At 52.0% G+C, this 26,776-nt stretch overlaps 2 protein-coding genes across 2 annotated transcripts; one reads left to right on the forward strand and one right to left on the reverse strand.

The window, feature by feature from the left end:
- The first annotated feature begins 1,482 nt into the window (after positions 1-1,482).
- On the forward strand, positions 1,483-5,851 carry Ptgir (prostaglandin I2 receptor). The gene is made up of 2 exons (XM_021168939.1): positions 1,483-2,628; positions 3,669-5,851. The coding sequence occupies exons 1-2, from the start codon at positions 1,777-1,779 to the stop codon at positions 4,062-4,064; spliced, it is 1,248 nt and encodes a 415-aa protein (XP_021024598.1). The 5' UTR covers positions 1,483-1,776; the 3' UTR covers positions 4,065-5,851.
- A 4,782-nt stretch (positions 5,852-10,633) lies between these two features.
- Calm3 (calmodulin 3) lies at positions 10,634-19,208 on the reverse strand. The gene is made up of 6 exons (XM_021166928.2): positions 19,017-19,208; positions 14,862-14,892; positions 12,825-12,968; positions 12,630-12,736; positions 12,321-12,456; positions 10,634-12,226 (listed from the first exon to the last, which is right to left on the reverse strand). The coding sequence occupies exons 1-6, from the start codon at positions 19,017-19,019 to the stop codon at positions 12,198-12,200; spliced, it is 450 nt and encodes a 149-aa protein (XP_021022587.1). The 5' UTR covers positions 19,020-19,208; the 3' UTR covers positions 10,634-12,197.
- Between the last annotated feature and the right edge of the window lie 7,568 nt (positions 19,209-26,776).

The raw sequence follows: 26,776 nt of genomic DNA on the forward strand, positions 1-26,776 counted from the left end.
AGAGAGAGAGAGAGAGAGAGAGAGAGAGAGAGAGAGAGAGAGAGAGAGACACGGGGGTGGGGGAAAGAGAGAGAGAACTGAGACTCCTGCAAGTTGTACTCTACACCATGAAATGGGTGCACCCATACACACACGCACAAGCACGCGCGCGCACACACACACACACACACACACACACACACACACACACACACATATCTTTTTGTTTTTTTAAGGTTAAGGTCATTTTTTGGTTACATAGAAAGTTTGAGGCCAACCTTGGCCACATGAAATCTGTTTAAAAAAAACAGCAGAACAGCAGCAGCAGCAAGAACAGATTTTTAAAGAAAAGAAAAGAAGAAAAGAAAAGAAAAGAAAAGAAAAGAAAAGAAAAGAAAAGAAAAGAAAAGAAAAGAAAAGCTACACAAGGTGACTGGGGTCTCTAAGGTCCCCTTTGACCCTCCAGCAGGGACTGTGGAGTCAGTGAAGGTCCCATCACCTCTGTACTGACAGCTGGGCTGACACTGGTCTGAGGGAGACGGCATGGTGTGTGTGTGGGGGGTGGTGTTGCTGAGGGAGGACGGATGGAGCCTTGTGTGTGGGAGCAGAGCTGGAGCCTGAGATGGCTATCCATCGCCAAAGTGTTAGTATCGGAAGTCAGTGTCATGAGCGGTTGGCCTGGGGCCTGGTAGTGCTATGGTGAGAAGGAAAGGTCAACCTTTAATGGTGGGTCACCAAAGCCCTGTGAACTGCAGATCATGCATGGACTGTGCGTCCTGACAGACACAGGACTCTGAGATCCTGAGCTAGGAGCCCACGGATGAGGTCTGGTCAGGCGGCCTCCTTCCTCAACTCCTGGAAGGAGTGAATTGTGTCCAGGGTCCAGGACTCTCCATGGTGTCTGGAAAACACTACATCATGGAGGAATTTCCTTGTCATTTCTCAATCCCAGGGCCGGGGCCTCACCCCAGGGCCTGAAGCCCAGAATAGCTCTCAGAGGCTGTTCACACGCAGTTCAGGCCATGGCTAAGCTGGAGAACCACTCAGCACTAGGACCTGTCTGGCTTCCTTGGGTTGTTGTTGTTGGTGGTGGTGGTGGTGGGGTTCTGATCCTGGGTAACACGAATAGGGACTTAGATATGAATGCATTTGGAGAGGGGTGGGGCAGACAGACACAGAGATAGAGACAGACAGATAGACATATAGACACAGAGATGAGATGCTGAGGAGGGGGCACGTATGAAAAACAGAAAAAGTTGAGTGGGGTGGAGGTGGCAGCAGGTGACTGTGCTGTAGACTGTATGAGGAAGAGGCAGGAGGAGAGGCAGAGGCAAGAGATGGATACTCAGAGAAGGAGATGGGGTACAAGCCAGGGAAAGCAGGCAGGGAGCCCGAGGGGGCCTCTGGAGACCAGCACAGGGGGAGGAGGGCGGGGCAGAGAGGAAATGAAAAAAGCTGGGGCGAGGAGGCAAGATGAGGAGGGAGGGGGAGGGCGGGCCCTAGGAGGGAGAAGCTGACAGAGATCTACACAGACTCGCACACAGACAGGAGAGACTGAGGGACTTCAGAAGGCAGAGGTGCCGGAGGGTCCAGAAAGCAGAAATGTCAAGGAGGTGACAGAGAAGTGTAGAGAAAAGGACAGGGGGTAGGGGACAGGGAACACTGAGGCACCAAGGGACAAGGACCTGACAGAGAAGGAAAGAAACAGGAGAGGGACAGACACAGGAGAAGACAGAAACAAAAGACAGAAACACACGGCAACTAGGAATTGACTGGCAGATCCCAGATCCTGTGAAGATGATGGCCAGCGATGGACATCCTGGACCCCCTTCTGTCACTCCTGGGAGCCCTCTCAGTGCAGGTGGCAGAGAGTGGCAGGGCATGGCAGGCTCCTGCTGGAATATCACCTACGTTCAAGACTCGGTAGGACCTGCCACCAGCACGCTAATGTTCGTGGCTGGTGTAGTGGGCAACGGGCTGGCATTGGGCATCCTGGGTGCCCGACGGAGATCACACCCATCGGCCTTTGCGGTGTTGGTCACTGGGCTGGCCGTGACGGATCTGCTGGGCACGTGCTTCTTGAGCCCTGCAGTGTTTGTGGCCTATGCTCGAAACAGCTCTCTGCTGGGCCTGGCCCACGGTGGGACGATGCTGTGTGACACTTTCGCCTTCGCCATGACGTTCTTCGGCCTGGCCTCCACGCTCATCCTCTTTGCCATGGCTGTGGAGCGGTGCCTGGCACTCAGTCACCCCTACCTGTACGCCCAGCTGGACGGGCCCCGCTGCGCCCGCTTTGCCTTGCCTTCCATCTACGCTTTCTGCTGCCTCTTCTGCTCACTGCCCCTGTTGGGCCTGGGCGAGCATCAGCAGTATTGCCCCGGGAGCTGGTGCTTCATCCGCATGCGTTCCGCCCAGCCTGGCGGCTGTGCCTTCTCCCTGGCCTACGCCAGTCTCATGGCCCTGTTGGTGACCTCCATCTTCTTCTGCAACGGCTCTGTCACTCTCAGCCTCTATCACATGTACCGCCAACAGAGACGCCACCATGGCTCATTTGTACCGACCTCTCGGGCTCGAGAGGATGAAGTTTACCACCTGATTCTGCTGGCCCTCATGACAGTCATCATGGCTGTGTGCTCCCTGCCTCTCATGGTGAGTGTCCCTCGGAGCTGGGGTGCAGGGGGAGGAGGGGAGGACAACATCCATCAGTGCTCTCCACTTGTAGTGTCTATTTGACAGATGTGAGGACTGAGGCTCAGAAAGGGTCAGATGGTGACTTTGTGTTCCATGTACTCCTGAGCACTCCAAGAAGTCTCTCTGCTTTCTTTCGCTCCACTAGACCATCTCCAGCCCTTAGCTGTCCTGTCAACACCTCTCAGCCGGCTCCCCTATCAAACACACTGTTGTGATAACAGGATCCACAGCTCACGAGCACTTGCTTTCTGCTGACACAACGCTTAATGGCATTCCAAATGCCTCTTCAGATGAATTTCAAATTGACCTTACACAATCATTTCAGAAGCACTGGGCAGGAAATGACACTGAAGTCCCATCCTGTCAACCTCTTTATAGAAAGATGATAGTGCTTGCTGCCCGAGATCACACAAGGCTGGCCGAGTCTCCTCCATCCTGGCTCTCTTCTCCCGGAGCCTGGGCCCTGCCCTTGTCCCCCACACCTTTCTTTCAGCCTCACGGGGACCTTGTGCTATCCCCTCCCACTATAGCAGCCAGTGCGGCTAGCCACATTCTTATGCTGGGGGTTGGAACACGGTTTGGAGTGCATTTGGGGGTGCTGGAGCCTTTTGAGGATTAACAATGTCTGACAAACGCATCTCCAAGGGTGGCTCCACACGAGGCTTTGGGAGCCTCAGTGGGCTCAGGCTTCTGTGTGGGCTGGGGGTGGGGTGGGGAGTCGCCTCAGCTGCAAACGGTGGGTCTGGTAGGTCGGTACCCACTGCCCCACCCTGTCTTTCCCCTGCCCGATGTTTGCTGTGTCCTGGGGCTTTCCTGTCCTCTGCTCCCCGGATGCCTGCACACGTTAGCAATTCAGCCTGCATCTTTCTTCATCTTATCTCATTTCCTTCCCCTCCGGCTGCATAAGTCCCCATCCCTGTGGGTAATGAGTGGGAGGTGGGGTGAAAGGATGGGGGAGGACCACCCATGATGCATCTGTCACCTGTCCTGCCCCTCAGATCCGAGGCTTCACTCAGGCTATCGCCCCAGACAGCAGAGAGATGGGGGACCTCCTCGCCTTCCGCTTCAATGCCTTCAACCCCATCCTGGACCCCTGGGTCTTCATCCTTTTCCGAAAGGCTGTCTTCCAACGCCTCAAGTTCTGGTTGTGTTGCCTGTGTGCCCGTTCTGTCCATGGGGATTTGCAGATGCCCCTTTCCAGGCCTGCATCGGGGAGAAGAGACCCCCTGGCTCCTACTTCTCTCCAGGCTAAGGAAGGGAGCTGGGTGCCCCTGTCGTCCTGGGGCACGAGACAGGTGGCACCATTGACTGCTGTGCCTCTGTCTGGTGGTGACGGCTGTTCTGTGGGAATGCCATCCAAGTCAGAGGCCATTGCTGCCTGCTCCCTCTGCTGATATCTGAGCTGGTCCTGCATGTCATCCTAAGCCTAGTGTCACAGGACCAGAAGCCAGAAGATCAGGGACTCAACTGATGGTAGCGGAAACCACATATTTGATCCCCAGAGTCTGGGGGTGTCTGCTGCTGCTTCTCCTCCTTCGGTATGGTGGCTAGAGGCCTTGGGAAGAGGGTGAGGGATGCCGAAGGTTCTATGGCTCTCAAGAAGGATTCTCTCAAAATAACCAGGGCCTGGGCAGGCTGCTCTGGCCCCTGGGCTCCTCCATCCATCTCTCTGTCTAAATATTTAGGGAGCAGAAAAATTCCCAGAGGCTTCTGTGGACTCGAGTCTACTGGGGTTAGAGTGTCTGCTCTCCTCTTCCACTGAGGGGGCCTCTGGCTGCCCACCCCAGGTCCCCAGGGGACACAAGGCATTCCAGCAACTTCTCTCAGAAATGTATCTGCCTCCCCCATTTCCCATCCCCTATCTGACTTGGAAATCTTGAACCCCCAAGAGGAAGTGAGAAGAAAGGAGGGCCACTGCACTGCAGGTGACATTGCTGGACACATGTCTGGCACAGAAATGGTCTGAGAAATGCCACAGCTATCTTGGGGAACTGTACTGTGTGAACTTTGGAGGAGGGCACAGGGACAAGGCGGAGATGGTGGTGATCTAGCATGCAGAGGCTCCAAAGGACTTCACAGGAATGCTTCCTAGGATGCATGTCCCAAGCCTGTCCCCCCATCCTGGAACAACTCACTGCCACCTTTCAGAACGGAACCACGACTCACCATCTTCGGAATCCCCACAAAAGTTTCCCTCATTCATGCAACAAACTCCCGGGGGACCCTGAAGTCAGCCGGCGCTCACTCTTCCTCCCTCGGATCAGGCAGGGTCGCAGAAAAGTCCCAGGCCTCCAAGCAAAGAACCCTGGGTGCTTGGAAATGAGCTGCCTGGCATGAGGGGAAGTGAGTCAGCTGGAGGGCCGGGCTGCGTGCGGGAGGGCAAGCCAGTGCTCCTGCTGATGTTTCTCCTGGTTCCTGTTTCTTAGACTCCGGTCGGTCGGTCTTTCGTCCTCCCACTCCTTCTGCTCGGCAGTATATTACCAAAGCCTCTCCGGAGAAAGTGGAACCAGGGCCCAGAGAGGGCAAAGCCCAAGCCTGGGCCACACAACAGAACTTTCTCACGGCCTCTCTGTGCCTCAGTTTCCTCAGCTCTAATCTGACAGGGGTGTCTTGAGGATGAAAGGACTCTCTCCCAAAAGAACAATTTAACACAGGACCTGGAAGGAAGCCACAGAGAGTGTTACTCTTATCTGTTACTGTTGTCTGGGCAAACATAGAAACAGAAAACTAGAAAACAAGGCAAGGATTTCTCCCGAGTTTTTTCTCCCAAGTAAGTATATTTCCATCACACTCAGAAAAAGCAAAGAGAATCGGGAGAAGAGAAAACAGGCAGAGGTAAGCTGGGTGTGGAGGTGTGTGCCACAACGCCTCAGCCCTTCATCAGGCAGGAGGTCAGAGTTCAAGGTCATCCTCCACTACATAGAGGGTTCAAGATCAGCCTGGGGTATTTGAGACTCTCAAAACCAAATGACAACAACAGATAAAATCACAAAACCAACCAGTCTGAGTTGATCAGTCAGTCCTCAGCTACTGAAAGGTACTATCTGATGCCAGTTGCTGACTTTGTAAATGATTCAACTACCACTGAATGGATAATTTGCTGTGAATGATACATGGTTAAAATGGTAATTTTTATTTACGGGTATTTTACCACAATAAAAAAAATGTAATACTGAAAAAATAACGAAGACTTCTAGAAACTTCCATGTTATTATTTTTTTTACATTATTTTATTTTATGTGGATGGGTTTTTGCTTGCATTTGTGGCTGTGTGCCTGGTGTCTGAGGAGATCAGAAGAGGACTTCAGATTCTCTGGAACTGGAGTTATAGAGGGTTGAGACCCATCATGTGGTTGCTGGGAATTGAACTCAGGACCTCTGGAAGAGCAGTCCGTGCTCCTAACCACTGAGCCATCTCTCCAGCGTGATTTTAATTGTTTGATTTTAAAGATGTGTGTGTGTGTGTGTTTCCTCTTGCTCTACGTCTCTTCGTCCTTGCTCTCCTCTCTGTCCCCCTTCCCCTCCCTCTTGCTCTACATGTGTGTGTCTCTCTCTCCCCCATCTCTCTCTTCCTCCTACCCGTATGTGTATGTTTGGACATCTTTGTATGTCCAGAAGCAAGCACCGGATCCCTTGGGGCTGGAGCTATAAGTGGTTTGGGATGTACAGTATGTTATGGGGGTGCTCAGACCTGGACCTCACATCCTAACTTTTCCACTGAACCTAGATCACCTTTAAATTTTTTAGACAGGGTCTCACATAGTCCTGATGATAACCTTGAATTCCTGATTCGTCTTCTACCTCTCTAGGCTGGGGTTGTAGGTGTAGACCACCAAGCGCAGTTTCATGTCCCAGAGGAATAATAGTGTGTTGGATGAAGTTATTAATGAAAACTCAGCTGGGCACGGTGGCTTACATCTGTAAATCTCAGCGCTGGAGCGGCTGAGGGAGGATTGAGTGTTGGAGGCTAATGTAGACCACTTAGAGAAGCACTCTCTAAAAACAGGAGCAAAGTGAGGTGGTGCCCTCCTGTTGTCTCAGGACTTTGGAGGTAGAGGCAGGAGGCTAGAAGAGGTTTGAGGTGACCCTCAGCCACAGAAAGTTTAAGGCCAACTCTGGCTTTTAATGTGTGTGGTTCAGGGGCTGGAGAGATGGCTCAGTCGTTAAGAGCACTCAGGATGTCAATGACCTGACTGCTCTTCCAGAGGTCCTGAGTTCAATTTCCAGCAACCACATGGTGATTCACAACCATCTGTAATGGGATCTGATGCCTTCTTCTGTTATGTCTGAAGACAGTACAGTGTACTCATATACATAAACTACATAAATAATTCTTTTAAAAAATGGTCAGCTCTTGCCTAATAGGTGCCCTGGACTTGATAGTCAATCTTCAGTACCGGAATGCGGGCAGGGCAGGGGTGAGACACGTATTTCATGGGTGTGGAAGAAAAGACCATACTTGAACTTTGCCTCCTCCTTGACCCCTTTTAGTCCCATGATGGCAGCCTGTCAGAATATACCTATGTCTGGCCTCTTACCCATTGTGGCGTGTCCTTTGTGATGTTAGGGACATGCCAGTGACAGACACAACCCTGGTTCTGCCCTCCTGGGTTTCATTGTTCAGTATGGAAGACAGCCCTGTGTTCAGGTGGACAGGGCTTGGAGAGGGTAGAGGGACACTAGGGAGGGCTTCCTGGAGGCGGAGGCTGCCCTGAGCCAGGGATTTAGGAAGCAATCCAGTCAAGTAGCAGGGCGTGTTTCTGTTGTGTTTTATTTCTGACTCTGGTGTCCAATGCCTCACTGGCTTCTTGGGCCTCTCATGTGTTACTAATTCATCATAGTTTCCCTTGAGCCCTCTGTGGGCCGGAAGCCACTCAGTGTCTGATGGAGCAATAACTGGCCCTGCTTGGCTCACAGTCCAGGGGGACAACAAATGAATAATCCCATCAATGTGTGTTACAGAAAGCATCTGTGTGAGATTTCAAGTTGGGCTGTGGACAGATAGGGCACGGGACAGAGTTATGTCTGTAAAGAATCCCGGGTACCTGCCAAAGTCTGGTGGAGTCAGGAACAGGCTGCTGGGAGTGGGTCTGTCTCCATCATGAAGACTATTCATTTACAAAAATGAGGGCCGGCCGGGCGTGGTGGCGCACGCCTTTAATCCCAGCACTTGGGAGGCAGAGGCAGGTGGATTTCTGAGTTCGAGGCCAGCCTGGTCTACAAAGTGAGTTCNGAGGCCAGCCTGGTCTACAAAGTGAGTTCCAGGACAGCCAGGGCTATACAGAGAAACCCTGTCTCGAAAAACCAAAAAAAAAAAAAAAAAAAAATGAGGGCCCTCTCCCGTCCTCTCCTGCTCCGCTGGCCCTTTTTTCTGTGCAACTGATCCCCCTTCCACTTTAATGTCTCTTGACTTTATTCATTCTAAAACCTTTTAATAAGTTTTCTACGTTTATTTTTTTGTGTGCGCATGGAGGTGAGAGGCCAGCTTTCAGGACTGAGTTCTCTCTTCACTGTGTCGGTTCCGGGAACTGAACGAACCTAGGCTTTAGGCTTGGTGGCGAGCATCTCTATCTGCTGAGCCATCTCTCTACTCATTTTCCTCCCCGCACTGACTGACACACACACAAGCTGGGCTTGTGACAAATACCCTTACTGTCTGCACTTGGAGGCTGGGGAGGCCACAGCCTAAGCTACATAGCAAGACCCCGACTCAATAAAACCAAAGCCAGGCTGGGGATGCGGCCCAGATGGTCATATTGCTGACTTAGCCACGCTCAAAGCCCTGGGTTTCATCTCCAGCACCATATGAAGCTGGGTGTGGTGGTAAAGGCTTGTAATCCCAGAACTGGGGAGGTGGAGGCAGGGGCATCAGAAGTTTGAGGTCACCCTCAGTTGCATAGCAAATTCCGGGCCAACCTGGGCTACATGAGACCCTCTCTCAAACCAAATCAAAGAGAAAGTAACACACCACTAAGTTTTGGGGACGTGGACATTACATAAAAGCAAAGTCAAACACAACAGGTTGCAGAAAGTGGCTGTAACCCGGTGGTAGCAATGCCATACAGTGGCTCTGAACCTATGGGAGCAATGAAAAAGGTTCCTAGAGAGCAAAAGTTAGAAAATTTTATGAGCGTGATGGATAGAGAGGTAGCTGTGAAGGAAGATGCCACTAATCCATTAGCATTTTATGGTCATGGCTATATTGTGCAGAGAACACACACACACACACACACACACACACACACACACACGCACACACACACACACCAGGAACATCAGGAGCCATGTTGAGGTACAGTGCCAGTTTGCTGAGGAAACCAGGGAGGTCAGAGAGCTAGCCCTAGCAAAGGTGACCATGTGCTTCACCTACAAGGCCAGCCACACTGCCCATCTCAGACGCCTAAAAGCTTCCTAGGTTGCTAAACAAACTAGATTATAATGAACTGTTAAACAACACAGCACTAATACACTCCAGGCCTGAGGCCGAGCTGCGGGCCTTCTGTCCTCATAGCCCCATCTGCTGGTCACATTGAGAATGACACTTAGAAGGGGCCTTGGCTAGCTTCATTGGCTGCCCTCTGGGCATGGAGGGGACCCTGCCTGGCACACTGTGGCCTAGATCCAGGAGCCTGACCTGGACACACACCCTGACAAGGATGTCAATGACCTCGGGCTGCAGATCAGACCTTCCTGCCCACCCCGGGGCTGCTGGAATTGGAATGTAGTTCTTGTCTTTGGTTTGTAAAACCTGAGAGGGGGCAGTATGATGGATATTTAACAATGTGGCTGTCTGTCTGCAGGTAATGAGGATCCAGAACCACAGGCGGTGGGGGCTGGGGTGGAGCACGTTGTGCATAAATGCTTGGTATCTGGGAGCCAGAGTAGGGAGGGGAAATCTTGCCATGCACTATTTCCAAGAAATGGGAGGTTTTACTTGCTTGGGCCTTCAGCCTCAAAAACCCAAACCAAACCCTCCCACTGACTGCAGCAGCATGTCCATAAGCCAGAGCATGCCCACCATCAGCATGACAGGCCACTTGGTCCAGGCAGGAATGGGAACACACAGTGGCACAACCCAGAGATCATTTTACTATTTCGGTAGTTACTTTCCATGTGTAAACTCATGCCGAGAGTCACAGTCAGCAAGCCCGGTGCGGCCACGCGGCCTCCCCCATCTGCATCCTGCATGCGTGCAGGTGCTGTTGTGCATGCGCTCTCCCCCCTTGCCTTGAAGAGGGGTCTGTCTGCCGGCTTGCCTCCACGTCCCACCTCCCCACAGGAGCGCTGGGACCATGATGTGTGCTCCAGTAACTGGCTTCTGGGGACTGAACACGGGTTGTCAACCCTCTGTGCTGAGCTGTCTCTCTGGCCCCCAAAGTAGCCTCTATCTAAAGCTCAGCCTTTGCCATTAGGAGGTGAGGGGTCTGCAGCTGGGAGCTCTCCCACCCCCATTCACACACCCTCCTCTACTGGAGCCCCAGGTGACTTAGAGATCTTCTCTTCCCACAGCCTCATGGAAGTACAGGGTGTCAGTGAGCAGCTGTGCTTCGAAACTGAGACTGGGTCTCTCTTGAAGCCCAGGCTGGCCTCGAACTCAGGGACAAAGCTGCTCTGCTTTTCACTTCAAGTCGAATCCCCTTTGCTGTACTGCTACTAGAGATGCTGTTAGTGCCCCTCCAGGCTCCTGGGTGGCATACCCAGAAGGCACCTGTGAGACCCACCATGGGTACGAAGGCCCTGTCATCCTCTGCTCCCCACCCATGTCCGTTACAAGGTCTCCGTAGTTCCTCTGGCTGTAGCATCCTTCCTTCTCCTGAGTCAGGGCCCTTCAGGTGCTCTCCTGGTGTCGGGCCGCTCTTCTCAGTCTTCATACACAGACCCTGACTGCCCAGCCAGGGCAGTACCTTCCTCTTGGTGACCTGTCCACAGAGGAAGGCTGAGGACAGATGGAAGAGTCCAGACAGGTAGTCACTGTATTTTATTGGAAAACATTGATATATATTTTTCTTCACAGCTTGAACTGAACACAATATTGCCCGGTTTTTTTTAAAAAAACAAAAAAACAAAAAAGGAAAAACAAAAAACCAAAATAAAACCCCGAAACATTCCGCAAAGTCCACAGCCTCACGCCTACCTGCCCTTGCCCTCAACTCTAGGCTGGGTCTCCTGATATGCTCTGTCCCTCCCTCCCTTAAGGCTGGTGCCAAGGGGTGGAGAGTCTCAAAGCTGGGCAGGTCCCAGCAAAAAGCAACAAGATCACCCTGGGGGGCCAGATGAGAACAGAGAAAGGAAAGGAACCCAGACTGAACTGCCCGCGTTGACTGACATGTCCCAGAGGCTAGAGTCAGAAGCAAGGGTGCGGATCATGCTCTCCGCTGGGGAGTGGGGCAGGCAGGGCGAGGGCAGAAAGCGATGCCAAGTCACCACGGAGGGGGCAAGAGGTGCCCGCGGCGTGCTCTGCGCGGCGGCCCATAGAAGTGTTTATTGCAGGTTGGTTCTTGTGAGCATGGTGGGGTGCATCTCTCCTCTCCCCACCCTTTAGTTGGCCCGGCATGTTTAGGACAAAAATCAAAGTTTTAAGGGGCATAAAGGGGAAGGGGAAAAAAAGATGACCGGCACATTACACAGCGACCATCCCCCACATCCATTCCTGGACCAGCCCTGAACTGGGCAGGTGGCTGGGGGCGCCACGGGGAGGGGAGCGGCATGGGATGTTAGCACCAGGTATTTACAGAACAGCGGGACGTCGCTGGAGGGCGGTTGAGTGTCATCAGCAGCATGGCCGATGGAGGACAGCCCCCCACCCAGCCTGACCTCAGAAAGCCAGCCAGATGGTTTCAGAACAGCGTCAGCGAGACCCAAGTGCCGTCCACTCTATGCAGTCCCCCTCCAGTAGCGAAAGCATGTTAGCTTCCAAGGCCTTCCTGTCCCTTCCCACCCTTCCACACACACCCCACCCCCCTGCCCCCGTCCTGGGTCACATCCTCAATTCCCTCGGTCCTGGAACGTCCCGTCATCCCCTCTTGGCACCCCGCCCCATAGGCTGCTGGGCTTGCACACAGTCACAGGGCTGGGGTGCATGCGACAGTGGCAGGGGACACGCTCCTCCACCTGGCAGAAGGCCTTGCTCCCCTCCTCACTGAGCAGGGACAGGAATGGTGGCCACCCTGGCACCCAAAAGAAGGGCAAACAAAAGGAAACAAACCAAAACCGGAGGAGAGCCATCCGGGCTGGAGGAGGAGGGCAGAGGCTCCCCAGGGCAGGGCAATGGGGTTCACCTTGTGAATGCATCAGGCCTGAAGACTGGGAATGGAAGGGGAAGGCCAAAGGAAGCGGTGAGGGCGTGGAGGGACAGTCAGGAGGAGGGAGAGAGAGCAGTCATGCAGCTTGGGACAAATCTTTTGTTGCTTTATCAGATTCTCAGTCAATCAATTGCTGTTTGCTAGAACCGGGTACGCAGGGGAGTGTTGAAGAGAGGAGAGCGCGAGAGAGATCAGGAGAACGGGCATGGCCAGCTGCCCGGGCCTTCACTTCGCAGTCATCATCTGTACAAACTCTGCCAAGAGATAACAGGGTTGAGTCTGTCACCTGCTAAGCCCTCACAGTCCTCCCAGCTCTGGGACACGGACGATGAGCCCAGTGCAACTCACCTTCATAATTGACCTGGCCATCTCCATCAATGTCGGCCTCTCGGATCATCTCATCCACTTCCTCATCTGTCAGCTTCTCCCCCAGGTTCGTCATGACATGACGCAGCTCGGCAGCACTGATATAGCCATTCCCATCCTGGGGGTTGGGGAAAAAGGCTTGTCACTCAGGCTCCCCTGCTGGGAGGGCTGCAGAGGGCAGGGACTGTCAGCTGCCACTCCCACACAGCACTGGGTGAGGGGGCTCTGAAGCGGGGGTGGTGCTGTGGCTTTGCTGTTTGACATCTGTCCTAGGGCTGACTGCCTGCTTACCTTGTCAAAGACACGGAAGGCCTCTCGTATCTCCTCCTCGCTGTCTGTATCCTTCATCTTTCTGGCCATCATGGTCAAGAACTCTGGGAAGTCAATGGTCCCATTGCCTAGCAGAGGGAAAAGAGGCAGGTGTTGCCTGGAGCCCTCTAGAGAGAAGGGTCCCCTGGGTCACCAAGTGAGCGGGCGGGCACTCACCATCAGCATCCACCTCATTAATCATGTCCTGCAGTTCCGCCTCAGTGGGGTTCTGCCCCAGCGATCTCATCACAGTCCCCAACTCCTTGGTGGTAATGGTGCCATCTCCATCCTTGTCGAAGAGGGAGAAGGCTTCCTTGAACTCTGGGGAAGGAAAGGAATGTGCAGGAGTCAGGCCTCAGGTTAGGGCCTTCTCCGCAGCATGAGAAAACTGTCCATCTCCTCAGCCCATCCAGTGAGTGATCTGGCCGGACAGCTTCCTCTACTATCTCATTTCTTCTTGGTCCCTGGCTTTGACCTCTCTCTCAAATGATGCACTGGACCAAAGTTATAGAGTGGGTAAGAGGCAGGACAATTCTCCATCTGAAGTTCACTAGTTCTCCAAGGTCAACTGGCAGGAGGGAAACGGGAGGCTGCAGAGTCTTCTGGCCAGCCTCAAAAGGAATTGTGCCATCAAATTCCTTCTGTTGGGCACTGCCAGCCCAGTCTCCAGCTGTGGGCGCCACCAACTTCCAGGGAGGAGCCAAACCTGTGGGGGCAGTGATGTGTGGGAGTGGTCCACAGCAGGGCTTGGCTGATGGGCAGTGTGTGGGGTTGAGAGGATGGCTGCCAAGCCAGGAGGATGAAGAGCAAGTGTGGCGCTGTGTGGGAAGGCCGCAGCTGGGGCCGCATCAGGAGCGGGGAGCGAAGCATGTGGCTCCTGCCCTCCCACTGGGCCCACTTTGGCACCCAGAGCTCCCCACCCCCAAACCCTCTGAGAACAGATGCCTTGCAGCCTGTTCCCAGAGGGTGTGGGCTGGGGGTGGTGACAGAGGGGAGTGTGGACGTTTTGCTAATGGGCACTGGGTAAAAAGAGTTGTGTGTTTGTGTTTACAGGACAGCCAGGTAGGGGATGGCAGGTGGGGTGGGAGGGAGGGACACACACGGCTGGGTAGCTGTGACCCAAGCTTCTGGACTCCGGAGCAATAGCCCACGTCTCCTTTGGGATGCTGTCATCTCCGTGTGCTGAGACCTGGCTGTAGGGGGTGTGGGGTGCCAGTTGAGTGGGTAATGTGACCCACGAGGCAAAGTCTAATCTTTTGGCTTTTCTGGGTGGGTCTCTACTGCCTAGGGCCAATGTGTGACTCTGAGACAGCAGGTCCTGTGTCACAGGTCCCTGGTCACAGAGCAGGCAAAGCTAAGGGCAGAGACCTTTTTCCTCACTTTGGCCTCTGGTCAATGCTGCAGCAACCTGCTGTTAGGAGACAGATACACCAGGAGTTGCCTCAGGCCTTCTGGCAGCATAGGCTGTGGAGGGGCAAAACCACAGAAACATAATAGTCCATCAGCCCTGCAGTGAGTCTTCCTGGAGCTTGGATGGGGTGCAGAGCCACAAAAGTCACACGGGAGCTAGGGAGTTTCTTTTAGCTCATGGGAGGTGAGTGCTTATTGTTTATGCAGAAAGAATGTATGGGATGCCTACTATGCACCAGGCATTGAGGACACGGCAGCAATCAACAAAACCAAGTTCTGTGCTCTAGGAATTGATTCCTGGTGCCAGGCAACAACAGAAGAGAAAATGGAACACCTGTGGCCCATCAGACAAGCCTGCACCACACAGGGAGGGAGGGAGGGAGGGAAAGGGGCTGCCTGCTTGAGTTGGGGTCAGGGTAGCTGAGCTCTGGTAGAAGGAAGCAAGTGAGGAGTAGAGGTGGGTGTGGCCAGCCCACTGCAGGAGAGGCAGGTGGCACCTTCTCAGTCTGACTGGCTAGTACTGGGGGGGCTGGGGGGCTGGGACACAGCTGAGTAGGTCCTGCCATAAGAGGTCCATTTCAAGGCCCCAGGTGAGCTATAGCAAGGGAGGGCACTCAGCCCCTGAAGCCTGGCCAAGGTCTGTGGCAGGCCGTGGGGCAGGTGTGGCAGTTCCTGGCTAAGCTCTTCCCCCCACACATATACCAACATCCTGGCCACAGGCCTGGTGTGCGGTGATAATGGACACATATCTCATGAGACTCAGGGCTAGCTAAGATCCGGCTTAAGACAGAGTGGCAAACTCACCTGCAATCTGTTCCTCGGTCAGCTGGTCAGCCTGGAAAAGGAGGAGGGAGCATAAGTCACTCGGCTAACCTACCCATCCATCCTGGACGTGGCCTCCTCCCCTGCCCAGCCCCCTCTGCCAAGGCCAGCTTCCTAAAGCATTCCCGCTAAGCAAGGGAAGATCGCGTCAGAGTCAGGCCCTGGGCTAGTTGGAACTCACTGGAACCACAGGCCTGCCCAACGCAGGCTGGGCAGCATCCAGAGCTGCTCCGGCCCTGTGCGCTGCTCAGGTTTTACTCCAGGAGCCCCAGAGGCTGAGGCAAGAAGCTGCTGCCCTAGAGGCCTCATCAAGCACTCTAGAAGGCTCCAAAACAAAACAGGCCAGTCACTGTGGGTAGGGCAGAGGGAAGCCGTGTGGGGCCGTCTTTGCTAGTTTCTGTTACCTATCTGGGGTACTAGGCCTAGGCACTGTGCCTCCAAGTGGCAAGATCTCTTTTAATTGGTGTTTCCAAGTTGCTCCAGGGCCTTAGAGAACCCAGGTTAGGCAAGAATAGGCGGCTCTCCCTGCTTACATGCAGAGTAGATGCAGCACAGCATCCTGCTCTGTTACTTTTAGACAAGAGGGCCAAGTGGCAGGGAGGGCCTGCAGCAAGCAGCAATGATGGCAAAGAAATAAAGTCTGCTTGGGCTTTGGCCTTCTAGGTTCAGCACTGCAGATTTTAACCCTTTTTAGTCTGGACTACTTGAGGCCTAGCCAGCCATGGCAGACAGTCCTACTGTGTGTGTCCAGGGTTTCCCGGAGGAGGCACAGCTCTCAGCTTTTCCTTCACTGGAACCCTGGTTATGGTGGGGTGTGGCAGTCCTAGAGGGAGGGGCAAAACGAGAGCTGGATCCCAACTACAAGCTTTGAATAGTTAATAAGGCCAGTTTTCTTTGTGTGTGAGGATCTTGCCCCCCAATATACATACATACATATATATATATATATCTCCTCTGCCCTGGAGTCACTGTAGTCCACATAATGCTGCCCTTCCGTTTCCCATGAAGGCAAAGGGTACCAAGGCCACAGCAGGATCCTGGCCTGAGCTTGCAAGTCCCTGAAGCGGAAGTAAACTATGGCAGGAGCGTGCATCATTTTACTAAGGCTCTGGAGGTCCCAGCTGAGGCTACAAACTATCGCCTGCCCCTAACCCTTGAGCTGCTTTTAAAAACCATAATCCATATCCCTCCACATTCTATATTCATAAGTGATGCAATGGGGGGCAGGGGTATTGTCTAATCTAGAGAAACTAGAGACCAAGACCCAAACAGGCCGTGTCGGAGGAGGATCAGTGACGAGAACAGATGGGAGATGCCTGCAGAGGGGATGGGCGGGGGAGAAGGAGGTGCAAAGAGATGGTGAAGGCCAAACGGACAGCCTTCTGCACAGCTATCAAGACTGAGTAGTGGGCTTCCTAATCCTGACCTTGTGGCCTGGGCCAAAGGGCCCTTGTTCTACCTATCCCCCGCCCCCAGCCCAAGGGCCCCTGAAGATGATCAGGCCCACCCCCTGGTTCTGACACCTGAGGACACTGCTGCTGGCTGCACCCAGAAAGTGAGAAGAGAATGGGCTTCTGGTTCCCAAGGCCAGCCTGTGCTGGGGGAGGGGAGGAGGAGGCCGAGGAGCAGTGGGGAGGGAGGCTATGGAGTCCATCTGCTTTTCATTCTTTTCCATGGGCCTAGGCTGGGAAAAGCCAGCCCACTCAAGGACCTTCCCATCACACAGTGCGGTCTGCAAGAAGCCCTGTTGCCTTCCCCTCTTGGTGACACTGAAAGGCGGTGGGAGCAAAGAGGCCAAGGCAGGCTGCAGACGGAATGGCCAAGGGTGGCTCTGGAGTCTGCTATGTGCCATTTCTCCCCAAAGAGCTGGAAGCTGCAGAGGCGGCACTGTCACGGTTGCTGCAAATAGGCGTGGCTCTGGCTCTGTGGAGGGCCTGTCAGACACTCTCCCTGACATCCAGGAGCCCTTTCCCCTGCTCCACCAAGGAAAGGCCGCAGATACCACAGCAGGGCTGCTGGCCTGGAAAACTGATGGCCCAAGAAGCAAGACTGCCTGCTGCTGGTGGCCCTTCCCAGCTTAGATCGTTAGCTTTCACTGCACAATAAGCCACTTGTCTCCAGTTTTCCAACCCTTCATCTCAGGCTCCAGAGAGGGGCTGGACAAGCCAAATCAGCTTGAGGTGAGGAGGAAAGAGGGGATTATTTCTCGGTCTTGCCCCAGCCCCCAGCAGGTGCCAGAAAGCAATGTTAAATGAGCTCAGAAACCAAGGCCAGGGTCCCTCACCCAGGGCCAAGGAGGAGCCACAGAGCTCAGGCCAAAGTCCAGGGCCAGTTACCAGGGCTAGTTCCTTCCACACCTTGCTGGATACAAACAGGAAGAGAAAACCTGGTCAGGGCCAAAGCTGGGACCCTCCTTTGGAGGTGGGGAGTGGGGGTTGCTGGCAGCTGCCCAAGCTGTAGGGCCCCTTTAGCAAGGTTCTGCTGGGGGGGGGGGGATGGGGTGGCGGCAAGAAGAGCCCTCAGGTCTGTGTCAGCAGTATGAGATCTGATACGTGGTGGCGGCTGCCTGTCCTCCCCAGCTTTGCCAGGGAGGGTGGTGCACGCGGTTCCCAGCCTGAGCCTGGGGGAGGGGGTGGTGGTGGGGAGGGCTGGGGGTGTTGTGGGTGGCAGGACCAGAGGAGAAGTAATCTTCTATTTTGCTTCTAGAAGCTTTAGCTTTGGGCACTGGGGAAGAGGCCTGGAAAGAACAAGTGGCCCTTGAGTCAACGAGAGGGTCCTTGGAGGTCTTCTCTGGACAAGCACTGCAGCCCCCGCCCTGAGGGGATGGAACTGGGCGTCTGTCACTGACCCGAACGGTACTGTATTGCGCTGTCATTTGGCACAGTGAGGAGAAGCAGGTGCATGAAGCTGGAGGAGAAAGGCAGTCCTCCTAGCCTGGAAGGGACAATGAGGGGGCCAAGCTTCCTGGCTTAGCCATCATTTGATGCACCCCAAACTTTGACCCCACTCCTATATCATGCAGCTTCAGTGCGCAATAGGGCCCCGAACAACTCCGCCCACCTGCTCCCACTGCCTCGGTGCCTTCAGCCTGGCCCAATCCCCATTCTTGCCAAGGCAAGGGGAACACACAGCTACTCCTTCAGGTCCTCTGCTGCAGCCCATGACCAAGCCCGACTCATCGGCCTTTGTGTCGGGACCTTTCCCCGGAGACACCCACCTCTAAACCTAGTCCTACCTCAGCCACCATTCAGTGTCTCCTACACTTCTCTAGAAGGCTGTCCAACCTCACCCCCACCACCCAAACTCAAGTCCTCCCCTAGCCCTCACCTTGGAAACCCCGTTTTTCTCTGACCCAAACAAAACACGCCTTACAAACCCCAATCTCTCTTTCTAGTGCAACAACCTAGACCTCAGAATCCTTCCTAGCTACCCCCAACCAAGTTCTCCACAAGGCTCCCTGGTTCCCCACACTACCCGTGATCACATCCCCACTCCTTTAAAACATTTCTACGACCCCCAACTCTCCTCAATCCCCTTCTAGGTCCTCACAGGCTCCAAGAGCATCTTCTAGCCTCTGCTGCCACCCACCTCGGGCTCCTCCTTACCTCAGCCTGCACCTGACCCTCCTCCTCCTCCTCCTCTTCCTCCTCCTCCTTGGCAATGCTTGTCCTTGGAGACCCCTCCCCCACCGGGGTCTACAGTGCACAAGTGACCCAGGATCCCCATCTATCCTCTCTGCAGAACACTCCCTAGGAACCGACCGGTCCCCCTCTCTGCTACCCACAGCCACCCCTCCAGGAGCAGCCTCCTGCATTCCTCCAGCACCCAAAGCCTTCATCGCCGGCGTTTTCCATTTCCTCCTCTCGGGGACCCGGTAGATGTGATTCTAAGACCAATCGCCCCGAGAGGGATCCGAATGCTGCCTGGGAGGTGGCGGGGGTGGGGATGTCCTGGAGCTCCTCATTTGAAGCCTCTTGTTTGGGGGTCCTACCAATTCCATCTGCAGCTAAAACCGCTTCTAGAAGTCCCGAGGGCCGCATGGGAGGTCCCGAGGGGCCCGGCCTCTCCCTCCCAGGGTCCGCTCGCCATCTTCGGGGTTGGGGGGGGTCTCCACCCGACTTCGGCCGCCTCACTCACCATGGCGAGGCACCGGTATCCGGAGCTCGGGGATCGAGGTTACTCTGGCGGCGGCAGCAGCTGCAGCAGCTCGAGCTCCGCCGCGCGTCCGCGCCTCCACACTCTTTGCCCGCAGCGCGCGCCACCGCCGCCGCCGCCCGCCCCAACGGTCCCTCAACGGCCGCCGCGCGCGCCCCGCCTCGCCCGGCCCCGCCCCAGACGGCTCGCGCGCTCCCGCTGCACTGCGGCTTCCTACGGATCCCTTCGCGCCAGGCTCGCGCGGCTCGCCCCTTCCACAGAGTCCAGCGAATCTGCTGTCGCACGGGCACGCGCACGCGCGTGCCCCACCGCGGGGACTACTTTCGCTCTCGGCGCTCTCGGCCCCTTGCATCCGCTCCGCTTTCCTCTCTGGCGGAAGGGCACCGGTTTACGGAGAGTGACACGTCCCTGTGTGAGCCACGCCGCTATTGGACCCGCCTCGTGGCGGAAATGAGAACGCAACTCCGATTGGTCCGGCCTTCCCTGCAATGCGTCAAACTGGGGCGAGCCACCGCGCGGTGTGCGGGGGGCAGCACGACCTGTGTGGCTCTGTGGAGCCGCGAGGAATAGAGGGGCTAAGACGGAAACAGGGTGGGTGTTGGAGATGCAAATACGTTGTCTCTATGGCTCGGAAATAGCAAATGGGATGGGGGAAGAAGCAGAAGGACTTTCTTCTCTCTCCCTTTGAGCAGATACACGATGGTTTAATCCAAAATCGTGGGGTCTAGGAGCCTGGCCTGGCCCGGCTCTTCACAGTGGTTGGCTCTTCAAGGTTCCGCTCGTCTCCTGAAGGTTCCACCCCTGACGCGTACAATTTGCTGGGATGGCTGAGTGGGTGAAGGCGCTTGCAGGCAAGCTAGATCCTGTGAGTTCGATCACCGGGACTCACGTGGTGGCCTGGAGAACAGACTTCCACAAGTAGTTGTCCTCTGACTTCCACATGCGCGCTGTATAAATACGTTCAAACAAACAAACACAAATTTAAAACACGCACAAAAGCAACATGTGGGGATCTCGACTTGACTCTTGATCTCAGGATCTGTACCCAGAACAATCTCTGGATGCAGAATGTTTTCATTCATTCATTCATTCATTCATTCATTCATTTACTCACTCATTCATCCAATAAACATGAACTGGGCACTGCTGTCTGCACAGATCTGGTGCCGGGCTGTGCTGGTGACATCACACTTCTCAATCATTCTCTTGTCACCTAGACAGCGTGACTCACTTCTTATTCTAGGGATTCCAGGCACAGAAAGAAAAAGAACTGTTGCTAAGGGCACCTGAGACAACTGTATTGTATACCACAGCATATATACTGTACACTACTGTACAGAGCCCTCGTATAGGATGGGAGCTGGCATTTTCTTCCTTTATTTATTTATTTTTTATTTTTTGAGACTGTGTAGCCCTGAGCCCTGGTTGGCCTTCAGAATCAAAGGCATGCATCGCCACTCCAGGGCAAGAACTGACAGAGAAGGGGGGGGGGAGGGGGAGAGCGAGAGAGCGAGAGAACTTCTAGGGTCAGAAAACTCTTTTTTATTTTTATTTTTATTTTGTGGGGAGGGAGAGACTGGGAGAATATAGTCTTTCTGTAAATGCCACCTATGGACATCTCTTAAATCTGCTCTCAGGAAAGAAAATGTATCTAGTGCAGAAGGAAATAAAATTGACAGAGCAGAGGCAGAGAGGAGGGAGGATCTTGTTGACATTGGTTTAATTGTCTGCAACCTGTAATTTACAACCCGTAGGTCACGACCCCCTTGTGGCTTGCATATCAGATATTTACATAATGACTCATAATAGTAGCAAAATTACAGGTTTGAACTAGCAATGAAACAATTTTTAAAAAGATTTTTATTTATTTATTATACACAGTGCTCTGTCTGCATGTATGCCTGTAGGCCAGAAGAAGGCACCAGATCCCATTAGGGATGGTTGTGAGCCACCATGTGGGTGCTGGGAATTGAACTCAGGACCTCTAGAAGAGCAGTCAGTGCTCTTAATCTCAGAACAGTATCTCCAGCCCACAATGAAATAATTTTATGATTTGGAGTCCCCAGTACTTGTATGGTTGCAGCATTAGGAAAGTTGAGAACCACAGACTTATGACATTAAACTGTGTCCTCTCTGTTTTTGAGTCAGGGTATCTTACTTTGGTTTCTATTTCTGTAATAGAAGCCATTTCTAAAACCAGCCGGGGGGAAGAAAGGGTCTTAGACAGGGTTTCTATTCCTGTGCAAACATCATGACCAAGAAGCAAGTTGGGGAGGAAAGGGTTTATTCAGCTTACATTTCCACATTGCTGTTCATCACCAAAGGAAGTCAGGACTGGAACTCAAGCAGGTCAAGAAGCAGGAGCTGATGCAGAGGCCATGGAGGGATGCTGCTTACTGGCTTGCTTCCCCTGGCTTGCTCAGTTTGCTTTCTTATAGAACCCAAGACCACCAGCCCAGAGATGGCACCACCCACAATGGGCCCTCCACCCTTGATCACTAATTGAGAAAATGCCTTACAGCTGGATTTCATAGAGGCATTTCCTCAAGGGAGGCGCCTTTCTCTGTGATAACTCCAGCTTGTGTCAAGTTGACACACAAAGCCAGCCAGTAGAGGTCTGTTTAGCTTACAGGTTACAGTCCTTTGTTTTTTGTTTGTTTGTTTGTTTTGTTTTTTTGTTTTTTCGAGACAAGGTTTCTCTGTGTAGCTCTGGCTGTCCTGGAACTCAATTTGTAGACCAGGCTTGGCCTCGAACTCAGAAATCTGCCTGCCTCTGCCTCCCCAGTGCTGGGATTAAAGGCATGCACCACCATGCCTAGCTTGCTACAGTCCTTCCTGAAGGGAAGGCAGGGCAGGAACTAGGAGGCAAGAATTGAGGCAGAGACCATGGAGGCTTGCTCCTTATGGCTTGCTCAGCCTGCCTTCTTATGGCATTCTGAACCACCTGCTCGCATAGATCATCAATCGAGAAGACTCCCCAAATGCTTGCTCACAGGCCAATCTGATAGGGGAATTTTCTCAATTGAGGTTCCCTTTTCTCAGATGAATCTAGCTTGTGTCGAGTTGCAATAAAACTAACCTGTACACAGGGTCTTACTATGTAGCCCAGGCTAGTCTTGATTCTCCTGCCTCAGCTTCAGTGTTGGGATTGCAAACACATACCATTTGTGTATAACTCTTTTTTTAAAATTTATTTTATTTATATGAATACACTATAGCTGTCTTCAAACACACCAGAAGAGGGCATCAGATGCCACTTCAGATGGTTGTGAGCCACCATGTAGTTGCTGGGAACTGGACTCAGGACCTCTGGAAGAGCAGTCAGTGCTCTTAATCACTGAACCATCTCTCCAGCCCTGTGTATAACTCTTTTAAAGGGTTTGTTTGTTTGTTTTTTATTTTTTGGACCCAAGCTTAAGCTAGCCCCGAACTCACAATGTACCAAGGGTGATCGTAGTCCTCTTACCCTTCTGCTTCCACTAAATGTATGCTAAGATTGTAGGTGTGCCGCCACCATGCCGGCTTTGATCAGTGCTAGGGCTGAGCTCAGGACCCTCTGCATGCCAGGAAAACCCTCTGCATGCAAGGCAGTCACACTCCAGCTAAGCCTGCATTCAAGCACTACCCTGACCTGCCCAGTCTTTGGAAGACCTTATGAGGGATCCCAGGGCCAGCCTACATTGTGTTTCTCTCTCATACTCTGTTCTCCCCATCTTCCAGAACAGTTGCTGGGTTTCCATTCAAAATAAGAGCAACATTTCCAAATGGCCTGCCAGTTAGGTGTGATTAACTAAATTCTACTGAAGAAGATAAGTGGAAATTATATGTTCAATTCCAGGGTTATACCTTTAAAAGGGATTGTGCTAGGTTTTTTTTGTTTTGTTTTGTTTTTTTTGTTTTTTTGTTTTTGTTTTTGTTTTTGTGTTTTGAGACAGGGTTTCTCTGTAGCCCTGGCTGTCCTGGAACTCACAGATCGATCCACCTGCCTCTGGCCCCTGAGTGCTGGAATTAAAGATGAACACCACCATACCTGCTTTTGTTTTGTTTTGAGACAAGAGGATTAAAAAATCAGAGGCCATGGGAGCTGTGTAGCTCCTGTGTCAAAGGGAAGTTTGTTTCTTTCCCTTTCTCTTTGTTTCTTTCTCTCTGTCTGTGGGTCTTTTGCCTACAGCATGACCTGGCAGAACATCCGTGCCTAGTACCTGAGGTCCCCAGAAGAGGGCTTTGGATCCCCAGGACTGGAGTTACTGATGTTTGTGAGCTGCCATTGAGTGCTAGGAATGAAAACCAGGTCCTCAAGAAGACCAGCCAGTGCCCTTAACTGCTGAGCCATCTCTCCAGCCTGTGTGCCACATGCTATGCCTCATAATGGGCCCAGAACAATGGAGATAGGTTGCCGTGGCCCCGAAACTTCCAGAACTATCAATGATGTATATGTGTATATTATATATGTGATATATACTACATACATATTATATATAGATATGGAGATAGATAGATAGATAGATAGATCTAAGATAGATTGTTTAAGCAATTATCACAGCAGATTATTTCTTTAAAAGGTTTTTCTCTCTCTCTCCCTTCCTTCCTTCTTTCCTTCCTTCCTTTCTTCCTTTGTGTGTACATGTCTGTGTGAGTATGTGTGCAACTGTGTTTGAGTGTGTGACCAGCTGTGTTCCTTGAAGAGCGCAGAAGAGTGTCAGTGTCCACTGACACTCTGTCTATTCCTTTGAGACAGGGTTTCTTTTTGAACCCTGGGGCACCTGTTTTGTTTGTTTGTTTGTTTGTTTGTTTTGTTTTCTTCTTACATCTGCAAATCTTGCTATTTTGTTTTATTGTTTGGTTTTTGACTCTCACCCAGCTCAAACTCACTGTGAAGTCAAGGATTGGCTTGAATGCTTGATCCTGTCTCCACTTCCCAAGTGCTGAGGTCACTATATCTATTGCTAGGATGGACTCCAAGGAGTGAACCCTAAGCAAGCACTTTACTAACCAGGGTGTGCCGGCAGGCCCCATCTTTCCTTTTAATTACAGCCTCCTTAGAGGGTATGGTGCAATAGCCCATTGTTTGGATTTTATTTCCCTAATAACTAATAGTATTGACCCCACTTTGTGTGTGTCTTGGACTTGTCTGCACAGTTCGGAGAAGGTTGACTCAAATCTCTTGATATTTTAATTTTTTTAATTATTTAATTATTTATTTATTTATTTTTAAAGATTTATTTATTTATTACATGTAAGTACACTGTAGCTGTCTTCAGACACACCAGAAGAGGGAGTCAGATCTTGTTACGGATGGTTGTGATCCACCATGTGGTTGCTGGGATTTGAATTAAGGACCTTTGGAAGAGCAGTCGGGTGCTNTTACCTGCTGAGCCATCTCACCAGCCCTAATTATTTATTTTTATTTTATATGCTTTGGTATTTGGCCTGCACATTGGTCTGTGTGAGGGCATCAGATCCTCTGGAAGTGGAGTTACAGACAGTTGTGAGCTGCCATGTGGATGCTGGGAATCGAACCCAGGTCCTCTGGAAGAGCAGCCAGTGCTTCCAACCACTGAGCCATCCCTCCAGCCCTGATTATTTTATTGTTACTATTTGGATTTTTGAGACAGGGTTTCTCTGTGTAGCCTTGCTGTCCCCAATGTATAGACCAGGCTGGCCTCAAACTCAGAGTGCTGGGATTAAAGATATACACTACCACTACTTGGCCTTTTACCCATTTTAAAATCAGGCTGTCTTCTTATTGTTGAGTTGTAGTTTTCAAATATTCTGGGCATGGTGGTGCCCACTTTTAGTCCTGGGCACTCAGGACGCAAAGTCAGGTGGATCTTTGAGTGAGAGGCCAGCCCAGATTACCTAGTGATACCTTGTCTCAGAAAACAAAACAAAAACAATTTTTAAGGAGGCTGAAGAGATGGCTCAGTGCTTAAGCATAGATACTGCTTTTTTTTTTTTTTTTTTTTTTTTTTTTTTTTTGGTAGGACCCAAGTTCTGTTCCCAGCACCCACATTGGAGAGTTCACAAGTACCTGTAACTCCAGCTTTAAAAAGCCTTCCTGGAACTCACTCTGTAGACCAGGCTGGCCTCAAACTCAGAGATCCCCCTGCCTCTGCCTCTGCCTCCCGAGTGCTGGGATTAAAGGTGTGCGCCACCACTGCCAGATTTAATTAGTTAGAGTTTCTATTTCTGCAATAAAACACTATGACCAAAAATAGCTTGGGGAGGAAAGAATTTATTTCACTTTATAGCTTATGGCTAAAGATCTCTGAGGGGAGTCAGGGCAGGAAGGACAGGAACCTGGAGGCAGGAGTGGAGGCAGAGGCCATGGAGGACCACTAGTTACTGGCTTGCTCCTCACCGCCTGCTTAGCCTGCTTTCTATGGAATGCAGGACCACCAGCCTGGCCTGGCACTGCCACAGTGAGTGGGGCCTCACTGTAGGATGGGTATGCAGCACACATCCATTTCTCCTTCACACAGAAATATATTAAAAAACAAATAAACACAGTATTAAAATTTTGTTTTAAGTCTGTGTGTACGTTGCTGTATGTATGTTCCATATGTGCTCTGATGCCAAGGGAGGCCCAGAGAGGACATTGGATGCCCTGGGAGCTGGAGTTACAGGCGGATAAGATGCCTGGTGTCGGTTCTGGGAATGGAACTTGGGTCCTCTGGAAAAACAGCAGATGCTTTTAACTGCCACACGGTTCTTTTTGCTTTCTTTTTTTTTTTAAAAGATTTATTTATTTATTTATTATATGTAAGTACACTGTAGCTGTCTTCAGACACTCCAGAAGAGGGCCATCAGATTTCGTTACGGATGGTTGTAAGCCACCTTGTGGTTGCTGGGATTTGAACTCGGAACCTTCGGAAGAGCAGTTGGTGCTCTTAACCACTGAGCCATCTCGCCAGCCCCTTTTTGCTTGTTTTTGACATAGGGTCTTACTGTGTATCTCTGGCTGGCCTGGAACTCACAGGGGCCCTCCTGCCTCTACCTTCCAAGTGTTTCACTATTGTGTTCTTGCTGGAACACTGCAATTAGAGATATGCAAATTGGATATATGCAAATTATCATCCTGCAGGGTTCCCCCCCCCCCTTCTTTCCCTTTTTTCCCATTTTTCCTTTCCCCAGGACCTGGGTTTATATATGAAAATCATCATACCTTTCATACTTGGCTGCGTGATTTCAGGCAGGAGACTTAATCTCTCTGCTAGGACTGCAGTGAAGACCGAATGAGAACCTGCAGGGCACAGACAGGCAAGGCTGGAAATAGACATCCAAGAGCCCTGCACTTCATTCATGTGCCACTAGAGGGCTCTCTGGTGAAGATTCTTACCATCTCTCCTAACTAATTTCTACCATGGTTGATAGAACCCTGACCTCAAACTGGGTCAAAGGCACAGACCTTGGGTTCTATTCTGTTTGTGGGGAAATAGAACCAACGATCCCCTTCTGATTTGGTGAAAGAAAACTTAAAAAGCAGGTCTTCCTTTTAACAGCATCAGACACAATGGCTATCACCATGGCAACAGATGAAGGCAGACAGCCAGTTAAAACCATCAGCTTATTCAGGGTGGCGATTAGTTTCAGAACTTCACAAGACTCCTTTCAACTGTATTTTCAAGAATTTTTATTTATTTATTTATTTATTTATTTTATTTTATTTTTTCAGATGCTGGGATTGAACCCAGCATGCACTACACCACTAAGCCACATCTCCCATACCTTTGCTTTCATTT

This window comes from Mus caroli, chromosome 7 (assembly GCF_900094665.2).
Source record: "Mus caroli chromosome 7, CAROLI_EIJ_v1.1, whole genome shotgun sequence".
In the NCBI taxonomy this organism is placed as follows: Eukaryota; Metazoa; Chordata; class Mammalia; order Rodentia; family Muridae; genus Mus; species Mus caroli.

What these genes read in the sequence shown, in the direction of transcription:
- Calm3 (XM_021166928.2), bottom strand. An exon ending in GACCGAGGAACAGATTGCAG is followed by an intron (nt 12,969 to 14,861) that starts GTGAGTTTGCCA and finishes TTCCTTCCCCAG; the next exon opens with AGTTCAAGGAAGCCTTCTCC. An exon ending in TGGCCAGGTCAATTATGAAG is followed by an intron (nt 12,227 to 12,320) that starts GTGAGTTGCACT and finishes ATCTCTTGGCAG; the next exon opens with AGTTTGTACAGATGATGACT.
- Ptgir (XM_021168939.1), top strand. Translation starts at nt 1,777, where the DNA reads ATGATGGCCAGCGATGGACATCCTGGACCCCCTTCTGTCACTCCTGGG. An exon ending in TGTGCTCCCTGCCTCTCATG is followed by an intron (nt 2,629 to 3,668) that starts GTGAGTGTCCCT and finishes CCTGCCCCTCAG; the next exon opens with ATCCGAGGCTTCACTCAGGC.